This window comes from Antennarius striatus, chromosome 13, assembly GCF_040054535.1.
Source record: "Antennarius striatus isolate MH-2024 chromosome 13, ASM4005453v1, whole genome shotgun sequence".
Classification (NCBI taxonomy): domain Eukaryota; kingdom Metazoa; phylum Chordata; class Actinopteri; order Lophiiformes; family Antennariidae; genus Antennarius; species Antennarius striatus.
In genome coordinates, this window is record NC_090788.1 from 656,191 (window position 1) to 668,099 (window position 11,909).

The following is an 11,909-nucleotide window of genomic DNA, read 5'->3' on the forward strand; positions in this document are numbered from 1 at the left end:
CCTATCCCTAACCTAACCCCTAACCCTAACCTAACCCCCTAAACCTACCATAACACTAACCCTAATTTAACCCTAACCTTACCCTACCGCTAATCCTACCCCTAACCCCCTAACCCTACCATTACACTAACCCTAACCCTAAACCCTAATCCTACCCCTAACCCTAATTTAAACCTAACCTTACCCTACCGCTAATCCTACCCCTAACCCCCTAACCCTACCATTACACTAACCCTAACCCTAAACCCTAATCCTACCCCTAACCCTAATTTAACCCTAACCTTAACCTAACGCTAACCCAAACCTAACCTAACCCTAATCCCTTACCTAACCCAACACTTACCCGAAACTCCAATCCTAACCCTAACCCTAACCCTAAACCCAACACTACCTCCAGGTTTGCAGCTGCGTGATTTGAAGGAAATGCTTCCCCTTATACGCCGACATTTATTTGGCTGAGTGGGAGGAATCTGCTTACGGGGTTAGGGTTAAGGGTTGGAGTTCGGGTTGGGGTTAGGGTTAGTGGTTAGGTTACGGTTAGATTACGGTTAGGGTTAAGGTTAAGGTTAGATTAAGGTAAAGCTAGGGTTAGGTTTGGGTTAGGGTTTAGTATTAGGGTTATGGTTTTGGGTTAAGGGTTAAGAGTTATCTTAGGGTCAGGGTTTTGGGTTAGGTTAGAGCTAGAGTTAGGGTTTAGGGTTAGGTTAGGGATAGGGTAAGGTTCGGTTTTCGGTTAGGGTTAGGGGTTATGTTAGGTTAGGGTTAGGGTTTAGGGCTAGGGTAGGGTTAGGGTTTAAGACTAGGGTTTGTTTTGTAACTAGGTTAGGGTTATGGATAGTGTTAGTCTTCAGGTTAAGGTTTTAGGGGTGGAATAATAGCTTGGGTTGGGGTTGGGGTAATGGTTCACTAGGGTTAGGTTTGCAGCTAGGGTTAGCATTCTGGTTAGGGTTATTGTTTGATTTGCAGCTAGGGTAACAATATTTTTAATGTTTAGGGTTAAGTTTGCAGCTATTGTTAGGGTTGCATCTAGGGTTAGAATTAGGGTTAGAGTTAAGGTTTGGTTTGCAGCTAGGCTTGGGTTAGCGTTGGGGTTTTTGGGATTATGTTTCCAGCTAAGGTTAGGGTTTAGGGTTGCAGTTAGGTTTAGGGTTAGTCTTAGGGTTGGTTTGCCTCTAGGGTTAGGTTTGGGGCTCAGTTTGCAGGTAGGTTTAGAGTTGCAGCTAAGGCTAGGATTTTGGTTCTAGCTTGAGTTAATGTTAGGGTTAGAGTTAAGGTTTGGGTTTTTTTTTGGTCATGGTTGCAATTACTGTTAGTGTTAAGATAGACCTAGGGCTAGGGTCAGGGTTTCAGGGCGGGTTAAGGCCAGGGTTCGGGGTTCAAACAGGTAAGGGTTGAATAATTTGCTAGGGTTGGGTTTGAACTTAACAGTAAACCTACAGCTATAGGGCTATAGAGTTAGGCCAATGGGGTTAGGGGTCAGGGGTTTCTGTGATGCGTGACTTAAAGCTGTGGTTCAAGTTGAGGCTCTGACCACCAGACTAGGACATGTGACCAGTTTATTCAGGGCAGACTGGGAGCAGGTAACAGGTGTTCAGTAAAAATGAGGCGTGGCTGAAAACTGGACAACAGAACAGCTGATTTTATTTCCATTCAAATGAAACCTTTGAAATGTGGTAACACTGATTTCTACTCATCACACGATCAGAAGAAAGGAAAACAAAACCATGACGACCAAACGTTTAAGACCAGCAGACAGTTCTCCATCAGTTCACATCAGTACAGCAGGCCGGGGGGGGGCCTACATTAAAGTGCAGACTGGGGGTGGGGGTGGGGGGCAGCTTCACAACCTAAGCATACACCAGGAGGAGGGAACAGTTCCCTCCTGTGTGAACATTAGCTTATATTTAGCACTCAGTGGCTCAGTGATTATTACCATCGGAGATCATTGCATCCTCACTTTTTGCAGTGGGTTCACACTGTGAGCAACACGGTTGAACACTTTTTATAGCGGGTATAATTCCAATTTTTTAAAAAAAACTTCACGAGTTCCTGATCAATTTTCCAACAATTCACGCATTAATTAATCATTCCAGGTTTATCTGCTTAGATTTTTGTGTCATTCATAAAAAAATCATAATTTTCTCTTCACATATTTTATATGTAAAATTTCAACTTTGTAAAATTTCTAGTAAATTTGTTATTATTACTTTTATAACTATAAACAAATCATTCAAATCTGAAGTCTGCAGAGGTATTGATCTTTATGTCATTAAACCTTTCTAAAACTGATCAAAATCATCAACTAATCAATATATCAAGTCCGACTTTAAGAAACATCTTAAGTATTAATTTTTAAATTAATATTGTGTTGGCATAAACCAATGAATGTGGATAATCAATATTTTATGATCAATTATTAATCCTGGGAGGTAAAAAAAACAGTTTATCTGACCTACACACTCCTCCTCCTTTTACGCTTTTTGATCAGAATGGTCTTTTTCACCTTCCTCCTCCTCCTCATCATCATTGGAGAAAAAGACCCAGAAATACAACTTCTGATCGCTGATCAATACTTCTGAGACAAAAGTAAAAGCTTAAAGACAAACGTGTTGCTCACAGCGTGAAGGCGTGTCGCTAAAAACCTTCATCATGTCTCACCAAACAGCTGAATGCAACCAGTGAGGGACTCACCATCATCATCATCTTCATCACCATCATGATCACTATCTTCATCATCATCACCATCATGATCACTATCTTCATCATCATCACCATCATGATCACTATCTTCATCACCATCATCATCACCATCTTCATCATCATCACCATCATCATCACCATCATCATCTTCATCACCATCATCATCATCTTCATCACCATCATCATCTTCATCACCATCATCATCATCTTCATCATCATCATCTTCATCACCATCATCATCTTCATCACCATCATGATCACTATCTTCATCATCATCACCATCATGATCACTATCTTCATCTTCATCATCATCACCATCATCATCACCATCATCACTATCATCTTCATCACCATAATCTCCTTCGACAGAAGCATCTGACATGTCAGCACCAGAACAGTAAAACTACCAATGGGGGGGGGTTGATTTATCGTACATTCATCATCCGTCCATCAAAGGGGGAGAGGGTCATGTGACCAATACAGTATAGTGCTCAGGAGGGGGCGGGGCAAAGCAGCTTCAGAGCAAACAAACAGTTTAAAGCAACGACTACTGGAGGAGGAGGTCGACGACCTTGAGGGGTCAGAGGGGTCGGGGGTCAGGGTGGGTGTGTGGGGGGTGAGGACTGAACGCACCGCTGCGCTCCCTTCACAGTCGTCCACAGCAGTCCGTCAGCAGCTCTTGGCACTTTTTTTCTTGAACACGTTTGAAACGAAAACCGATGTCCTTCCTTCACTGGGGGGCGCTCTTGGTCCGCAGGGCTCCGATCACGCTCTGGATGTTCTCCTCAGGAACCTGAGGCACACACAAACCCACAACACCTTTCTAAAAACTTCACGACTACTCCAGACGAGGAAAAAGCAGCACAGCTTCACATTCAGGACGCTAACGACTGAAACAGGAAGCAGGAAGAAGGAAGCAGGAAGTGCTCTCGTCTTACCAGGGCGTGGTCGAACTTGAAGGTACTAATGTAGTACGCCGGAATGTCAGCCGTTGCCAGAGGTTCTGAGATCTGAGCCACGATGCCGCACTCGTCTACAGAGAGGTCAAAGGTCAGACCGATCCAAGGCGCAGCCGTCGGCAGTGAAGCTAATGTTAGTGATAACGTTAGCACTTAAAGTGAACGCTTTAAGTGAGATATTGACGACTTCATGACATCATCAAGTAGTTAATTAGCCGGTGGTGAGTTAGCTTAGGATATTATTAGCATTAGCCTTAACATACAGCAAGCTACTTCCTTAGCAACATGCTACGCAGCAGCTGAAACAGTTCATGTGAGGTTGGGGTTAGGGATAAGGTTTAGAGTTAGGGTTAGGTTTAGGGTTAGGTTTAGGGTTAGGTTTAGGGTTAGGGTTAGGTTTAGGGTTAGGTTTAGGGTTAGGTTTAGGGTTAGGTTTAGGGTTAGGTTTAGGGTTAGGTTTAGGGTTAGGGTTAGGGGCTAAGGGTTAGGGAACTCACCGAACCCCAGCGGCTGTCCGCCGATGCGAACCATCTTCCAGAGCTCTCCGGAGGCGCTGGTGAACAGGACGTTGTTCGGAAACCTGGAAGACGAGAGGAAATCGATTCAGAAGCAAAGAACGCCATCATCTGCATCTGTCGCCACTGGGGCGGGGCCTAAATTAGAATGAGGCGGAGCTAACCAAAAAGGCCTGATAATGATCTGCATTGACAAGTTGTTTTACACTGATGTGCAGACAGGAGGCGCCGTCATGGAGGCGGAGCCAAATGGACGAGCTCTTCCTTCAAAGCGACTCTGAGGTCTTACGTAGACAACCTACTTCCTGTGAGATGAACTTGAATTATAGTCCCGCCTCCAGGAGGACGATCTGCGGTCGGATGCTAACAGATCTGTGGTTCCTTCACGGCGTCCCATCAGAGGAACCGTTAGCGTGAACGAGGGCGACGCAGCGCAGGCTAACGACTCATCCTACGTAGCAACAAGCTAACCCCTTCCCTGAAACAGGTCACGCGTGCGCTACACGTCACGCGTGTGTCACTCCACCTCTGAGCCGTCTGCTCGTCCATCACCAGAGAGATGTAGCCCTCGATCAGCGAGAAGGAGAAGAAGCGGATGTGGGTGGAGTCTTCGCCCGATGGTCCCGCCTCCTTCGTCCTGGAAAACAACGAACAGTTAAACCGGCGACGCACCGGCCAACCTCCAGGGGGCGCTGCTGGGGCTAGCAGCAGCTGCTAACTGGTTCTTACCCTCCGGAGTAGAACATGACGTCCATCAGCAGCGTTGCCACGGACGACAGCGTGTCGGGGTCCAGGCTGGTCACACAGAACATGTTGCTGGGGCTGGACAGGGGGTGGATGACGGGCCGCGGGGCTGGAGGGCAGAACAGAGACCGCGTGAGGTAGACGTTCACCCAGGGGGGGGGGCAGCTTCATCAGCCCCGCCTCCTCCTCACCTACCCAGCTTCGGCTTGACGAATCCGTTGCTGACGCCCAGATTGTGGGCGGCGACCGTCTCGCCGTTGACGACCCGCAGCAGCGTGAACTCTGAGGACAGCGTGTGCATGACCATCGGCAGGTCGCGCTCCCGCACCTGAGGGAGACCAGGAAGTGAGGGAGACCGGGAAGTGAGGGAGACCGGGAAGTGAGGGAGACCGGGAAGTGAGGGAGACCGGGAAGTGAGGGAGACCGGGAAGTGAGGGAGAACAGGAAGTGAGGGAGACCGGGAAGTGAGGGAGACCAGGAAGTGAGGGAGAACAGGAAGTGAGGGAGACCGGGAAGTGAGGGAGACCAGGAAGTGAGGGAGAACGGGAAGTGAGGGAGACCAGGAAGTGAGGGAGACCAGGAAGTGAGGGAGACCGGGAAGTGAGGGAGACCAGGAAGTGAGGGAGACCAGGAAGTGAGGGAGACCAGGAAGTGAGGGAGACCAGGAAGTGAGGGAGAACAGGAAGTGAGGGAGACCAGGAAGTGAGGGAGAACAGGAAGTGAGGGAGACCGGGAAGTGAGGGAGACCAGAAAGTGAGGGAGAACGGGAAGTGAGGGAGAACAGTCGCAGTTCAGTCGCTTTTAGCAGAAAACAATGTTTTTGTGTCGTTTTCTCTGCCCGCTAACGTTCGCTAACGTTTTAGCGCGAAGTGTTTCATGTCGGGCTTTGATGTCTTATGTAACGCTAAAGCAAACACGCTGAAGCTGCAGTAATTCAATCGTCCTCAGCGTGAGACGGGCCGGCGGGCGGACCTGGGTAATATCTGGTGTATCAGTGGTTTTGGGAGCAGCCTGAGCGGCGACGGGAAACCAAACGATACCTGGAATTCGGGCACGGCGGAGCGGCTGATCCGCGTTACGTAACGGATTAGCACCGGGCGCACGCCGTTTGTTCCTTCATTTCATAAACAGACCTGAGCCACGAGCAGAGACGCAAAAAAAAAACTTCCTGTGGAATGTAGCGTTAAGGCTAAGACGGTTACAGAATACAGGAAGTCCTCCAGATACGAACATTCGACTTACAAACATTTTGTCTGACGAGTGTAGTTCTCCTTTCTGCCACTACCACCAACCGAGCAGCGTAACGCTAACACCCAATGGCTTCAGAATACACATGTCGTGTTAGCATGACTCAGTGAGAAGGACACTGATTGGTTTCATCAAATTCAACTAATTCATGACATGACGCTAACATGCTAATGCTAGCGTTGGGGTTTGACCAGGTTTTTGCTCTGGTAAAGCATGCCAACGCCAACGACAGTGCTTTACCAGGTGTTTCCTCAGGTGAGACATGCTAACGCTAGCTAGCGACAGTGTTTGACCAGGTGTTTCCTCGGGTAGACATGCTAACGTTAGCGACCGTGCATCACGCCGATGCTAACAGCGGTTGTCGGTTCGGCTCCAGGCTCACCAGGATGAAGTCGGTCTGGTACGTGGACAGCATGAACACGGAGATGTTGTGGTCGGCCAGCGGCGCGATGACCGACTTGGCGATTTTGGTGACTCCGATTGGCTGCGAGTTGGAGGCGTTGCCACCCCCTGACACCACGTTGAGAGCTAACCACGTAGCATCGGCGACGCTGATGTTTTCCGACTGTGGCAGCTCTGGAAGAGGAAGAGGAAGAACTCAGCTTCTTAAAGGGGCCGCTCCGGCCGCTGACACAGAATACATTACCGCTAAACTGAAACTAACAAGCTAGCAGAACCAACGAGAAACAAACGTCGGTGTGACGTCACAAGGACACTGCTAATAAAGTTGATTCAAACTGGATTCAAGTTTATTATTATAGTTAGAATTAAACAGGTTTTCGTCGTCGGGGTTTTTCCAGAACTAATCAGGGACCCTCCCTCACAGGCAGGGGGAATCTCCATGGAGACGCCGTCCCGTGAGACTGTACCCAGCATGCTTTGGGTTGGGTGGCGGTGGGTGATGGATGACAGGTGAGGGAGGGGCTCTGGGCTGGGAGCCGTTAGCTTAATGATTAGCTGAACTCTGTTAATCGCTAACCTTCACCCCCGGCAGGTGAACCAGGATCCCGTTCATCTGGACCGGGTAACAAAGGGTTAACTGGACGGGTCCTTTATGAGTCCACGTCCTGAAGCGGGGAGGGGGGGCGTCTGGAGCCAGAGAATACCTGACCGTTATATAACGCATAGCCTGTGGTTTCCAGGGCAACGGAGGAGGGTCTCCCTGGAACGGGGTGTGTAACGACATGGGTTTACCCAATCAGCCAATCACAACGCAGATCCACAACGACGTGTACTCAAACCCCGCCATAGATTACACAACCTGCTGCCGCCTCGCCGCCGGTTGCCACGGCGACTCTGAAGAGGCTCACCTTTGAAGCCCTCCTCGTCCACGATGATGGTGTAGTCCTCCGGGGTCTCCGTCAGGCTGAAGAACTTACACCTGGAGAGACAGAGGTCATGGGGAGGTCACAGTGAGGTCACGACCCAACCCCCCAGGTCTGAGAGGGTGATGTTAGAGCATCACCCCCACATCAACAGTATGATGCTTACTCCATCACACTGGTTGTCTTCTATAACGGCCAATAGGAAAGCGTCACCATGACGACGATGCTGCGGCTCACATGCTAACAGGCTAGCTAGCGAAAGCTGCTGAGTCACATTTAGCTGAAAGGTGTGAAAATCAGCAGGTGGACGACAGAAAAACCTCTGAGACGCCGCCGCGATGAAGAGGTCACGTGATGTGTCACAGCAATGATGACATCATCACTGTGTGCCGGGGGGCGTGGCAGAAATGTCACGGCGACACTTTAAATAAAGGTTACAGGAGTTTGTAGAAGCGTGGAACCTCAACCTAACGCCTGTGAGACTGTTGTTATTGGACGATAAAAACAGAAGCGGTGTCGCTATAGCAACCACCAGTCAGCTGACGACACTTCAGCATTTCTATTGGTAGTGAGAGCGTCAACAGAAGCTGCCCCGTGGGCGGTTCCCTCCGAGTTCCTGAGCTGTAGGCGGTCGGTTTCACACAGGAACTAGCGGTCAGCTAGCGACACTAGCTGACGGTCAAACGCCGCTCAGTCTTTAAGGTTCTCACCACTCGCTGTTCCACGTTTACGTCAGCGCTCGGAAACAACGCCTGAAGATGTTCAGCTATGTGGGTGCTAACACCTAGCATCAGATAGCTGCTGCTGGACCAGAACAATGAGTAATAATAATCATCATCATCATCATCATCATCATCCTGCTGGTACCTGGGCACACCTCAGACAGGTGTTTTCTGCTGACACCAATAATTACAGCTTCTCAGGTGGTACCTGAACGCAGCACGAGCCTCTGAAATAATAATTGGTCTACAGCCTACAGCTTCATTCAGAGAGCCAATCACAACACAGCTGTAGTGATGTCACTGATGACATCACTCTACCTGTTAAAGCTGGCTTCCCAGAAGCTATTCTTTAAAAATACAGGAAGTCCTCAATTTACAAATATTCGTAGAAATGAGCAAACATGTTTCACCATACAGTCCTGCAATTCTTCTTTCTGCCACAATTCCCGAGGGGGCAGCACCTCCTCCTCTTCCTTCACTTTAAAGGTAAACTATATGCTACATGCTACGTGCTACAGTACCGTACAGTGGATCGTCAAACTCAACAGATTACATATTCAGTAACAATTTAAGAACAGTTTGGCTACAAACAACCTCTAGGAACCGGTCGTGTTCATATGTTGAGGACTAGCTGTATATCACTGTCATGTACACAAATAAATAAATATTGCTGTTGTCATGCATCTCTGCAGCTCGTCCTCCAAACATCACACAACCTGGACCGTATCTTTGGGTTAGCTGCTAACGGCTGCTAGCTGCTAACGGCTGCTAGCTGCTGAACACTACATCCTGTTACTTGTGCCTTATCAGCTGGTTACATCATTGAGGCGTTTCCACAGCGCGGCGGAGCGGAATAAACGCCTTCCAGTCCCATCGTGAAGCAGCTGAGCGGAGCCGGGTCCGCTCGAGGGTTCTGCCTGTTGAGGGCAGTTTGTAACTGTTGGTGGATTCAAACCAGCTTCAAAGCTGACATCCGGTCTGATCCGGTCTGACCTTTGACTTCTGCTCATCAGCTGACCGACGCCCCCGGTCTGATTCACTCAGGCTAATTTACTCAGGCTAACAATCAGTGACCTGCACAAGACAGCAATTAAAGCTCTGTGACGTCACTGCAGGGATGAGGCGTTCAGGGTCGTCAGGATAACACAACAGGTGACACAACACGTCCCTAATTGGTTGGAAGAGTGTTTCAGAGAAAAACAGGCCACACACACACACACACACACACACACACACACACACACACACACACACACACACACACACACACACACACACACACACACACACACACACACACACACACACACACACACACACACACACACACAATGACACCACAGAAGAAGAACGGCTCTGGAAGCTGCATTTAAACACAACAGGAGGAAGTCTCTAGAAATAAACATTTAAACGCGCTGTGACGTCACGGCAGCAGTGTCATCTCCTCCAGCGCACAACGCATTACTAGCATCTGTGTTAGCATGTAGCATGTAGAAGTTACCCACCTTGTTTTAGAGGCCAGGAAGGCGAGTTTGATTAATCCGTGGGTGCAGGTCTGGATCCCCTCCTTCTCTATACTCGCCACTTTCAGGCTGTGCTCTAGAATATGAAGCTCCATCTTTTACGTCTTTTCATTGAGGGGCGACGAGAACGAAGGAGAGGTTTTTAGTTCCAGAGGAGAGGCATGAATAAATAAATAAATACAGACAGCAGGATGAAGAGACAGAGAAGGAGCGAGGCAGGAGGAAGAAAGAAATTAGAGGTTCAAACGGAGCTGCCGTCAAACAGACGGACCGGCGAGCACATCCGGTCCGAGGATTTCACAATAAGACGCAACGACATTAGTTAGCTAGCCCGGTTTTATGTCTTCTGTACGCAAATATACACAACGCAGCTCCATTTAAGACTGTCGTCGCCTTATAATACAAAAATAATACAAATAAATAAATAATATACAAAAAAGAAATAATACAAAATCACAACTATTAATGCTAAATATGAAGCTAACGCGGCTATCACTTATGCTAACCAAGCAGGACGCGGTCTAAGAGGTCCGGTCCGCGTTAAACCGCGATAACCGATCCGGTCCGGTCCACAGAGCCCCCCCCTAGAAGGACGGTGGGGTGACCCCCGGTGAATTTAACGAACACTTCCTGTTTATGTGTCTATCTAATCTGGTGTCTCACGTAGAGACGCTCCTGTCGCCTAGCAACAGTAACAGCCGGAGTTGAACAGCCGCACTCGTAGTGCGGTAGCTTAGTAGCTTAGCCGTAGCTAGCTAATTTAATTCAGTGTTATATTTAAAGATCATCACATTTTAATAAATGAAAACTGCAAAAAAAAAAGCAATAATTTCATTTAATACAGTGAAAATCAAACAGGCGTCTGGAAACGCAGCCTAAGAAGGGTTGATGACGTCATCTGACGAGGTCGGAGCCGTTCACTCACAGCCCCTCCGGTCCTTCACGTTCAATAAAATCAGGCTTTTATTGTGACGAAAACAGGAAGTCGCTCTGTCCTACATCCGGAAGCTTGTCAGCGCTTTTCCCCTTGTTCGCAGGCAGCTGGTCGGACTGAAACAAACAACCTGCCATTCAAACGGCGGGGGGCGTGTCCGGAGGCGAAGCAGGTCATCATGGGAAATGTTGTTCACCTGAAAACCAGTTAGTTTAGCATTACAGAGACACTAAATCAGGTTTATTACGTCATAAAAACAATAATTAATACACATGTTGTCTTTAAAATCACATGATGAGGCTGTAAACAAACAGCTGGATGTTTCTCTGAACGGATATATTTTATTTATTGATTATGAATTGATTAATAGTGATGTGTTTTTGTCCTCATGTGCCAAACAGATAAAACTAAAGCTGGTGGACTCTGATTGGTCACGGCAGAGCCAGAGGAAACTTTGGTGGAGGCCCTCAGGGGCCCACAGTCGGACTCGGGTATCGAGTCAAAAGGGATTTAATCTGATTAAAATGTGGATCAGATATTTTCAGAACCCGTGTCCATGTTTCTCTGCTGCTTCCTGTTGGTGGGGCATCAGGCATGCAAAATGGAGGAGGGGGGGCTAATCTCCTCCCCGTGACCCAAAAGAATCATGGGAACTGGGCAGACCTCAGCCGGCGTCTTAGAGGGAGCGCCCCCCCACCAGTGCACACCACTGGGATCTGAGCAAACACCCTCCTCATGGATGAACGGACTTTGAACAGTCTGGAAAACATGAAATACCAGCGACATAAACCCCCAGGTGGAGACGCACCGACTGATAAACGACAGATTAAACCTAATCTGGTGCTCCGGATTATTCGATCCTGGTTCTGCAGAGCTTCATGGAGTTCATTTATTAATTCTGAAGGAGTCAAACTCAGCTGGACGTCGTTTAAAGTTCAGATTTAGAATATAGTTTTCAGAAATGGTTTGAATAATAAAGTTCACACCTGATTCGGTCCCACCTGAAGCTGGATTAATGTTCCTAACGTGTGATTGGTGCTCTCTGTTCTTGTTGCTCCGTCTCTAAGAGAGGGAACACAGCTTCTCATCTCTTTGTTCTGGTGGTTCATCCGTCTTGTGGTCCGTTTCCACCTGCAGACGTCTCCTCAGAGGTCAGGTCCATGAGCCGCCCCCGCCCCTCGTTCATCATCTCATTCCTCCATCCAGGGATGAAAACTCATTTCTGTTGTGTCAAAGACA

General features: G+C 48.3%; 2 protein-coding genes across 5 annotated transcripts in view; both read right to left on the reverse strand.

The window, feature by feature from the left end:
* Nucleotides 1-1,624: 1,624 nt before the first annotated feature.
* castor2 (cytosolic arginine sensor for mTORC1 subunit 2) lies at nucleotides 1,625-10,006 on the reverse strand. 4 transcript variants are annotated; one of them, XM_068331991.1, is made up of 9 exons: nucleotides 9,719-10,006; nucleotides 7,477-7,547; nucleotides 6,549-6,742; nucleotides 5,114-5,246; nucleotides 4,904-5,027; nucleotides 4,701-4,811; nucleotides 4,157-4,239; nucleotides 3,639-3,733; nucleotides 1,625-3,493 (listed from the first exon to the last, which is right to left on the reverse strand). In XM_068331991.1, the coding sequence occupies exons 1-9, from the start codon at nucleotides 9,829-9,831 to the stop codon at nucleotides 3,431-3,433; spliced, it is 987 nt and encodes a 328-aa protein (XP_068188092.1). In that variant the 5' UTR covers nucleotides 9,832-10,006; the 3' UTR covers nucleotides 1,625-3,430. The 4 variants fall into 4 exon arrangements, with proteins under 4 accessions (XP_068188092.1, XP_068188093.1, XP_068188095.1 ...); XM_068331992.1 differs by having other exon boundaries at nucleotides 5,110-5,246; XM_068331994.1 differs by lacking the exon at nucleotides 3,639-3,733.
* Nucleotides 10,007-10,585: 579 nt separating this feature from the next.
* Nucleotides 10,586-11,909, reverse strand: part of doc2b (double C2-like domains, beta) — a 38,950-nt gene continuing 37,626 nt past the window's right edge. Inside the window, exon 11 of the transcript XR_011037852.1 lies at nucleotides 10,586-11,892. The gene's annotated coding sequence lies outside the window, so the exon portion shown is untranslated. The remainder of the gene's footprint in view (nucleotides 11,893-11,909) is intronic.

Bases quoted from the DNA above. Each gene is read 5' to 3' on its own strand.
- castor2 (XM_068331991.1), bottom strand. From the start codon at position 9,831: ATGGAGCTTCATATTCTAGAGCACAGCCTGAAAGTGGCGAGTATAGAG. The intron at 6,743-7,476 runs GTGAGCCTCTTC...TTCCTCTTCCAG, and splicing joins GGACGAGGAGGGCTTCAAAG to AGCTGCCACAGTCGGAAAAC. The intron at 3,734-4,156 runs GTGAGTTCCCTA...ACCTCTCTGTAG, and splicing joins CGGACAGCCGCTGGGGTTCG to ACGAGTGCGGCATCGTGGCT.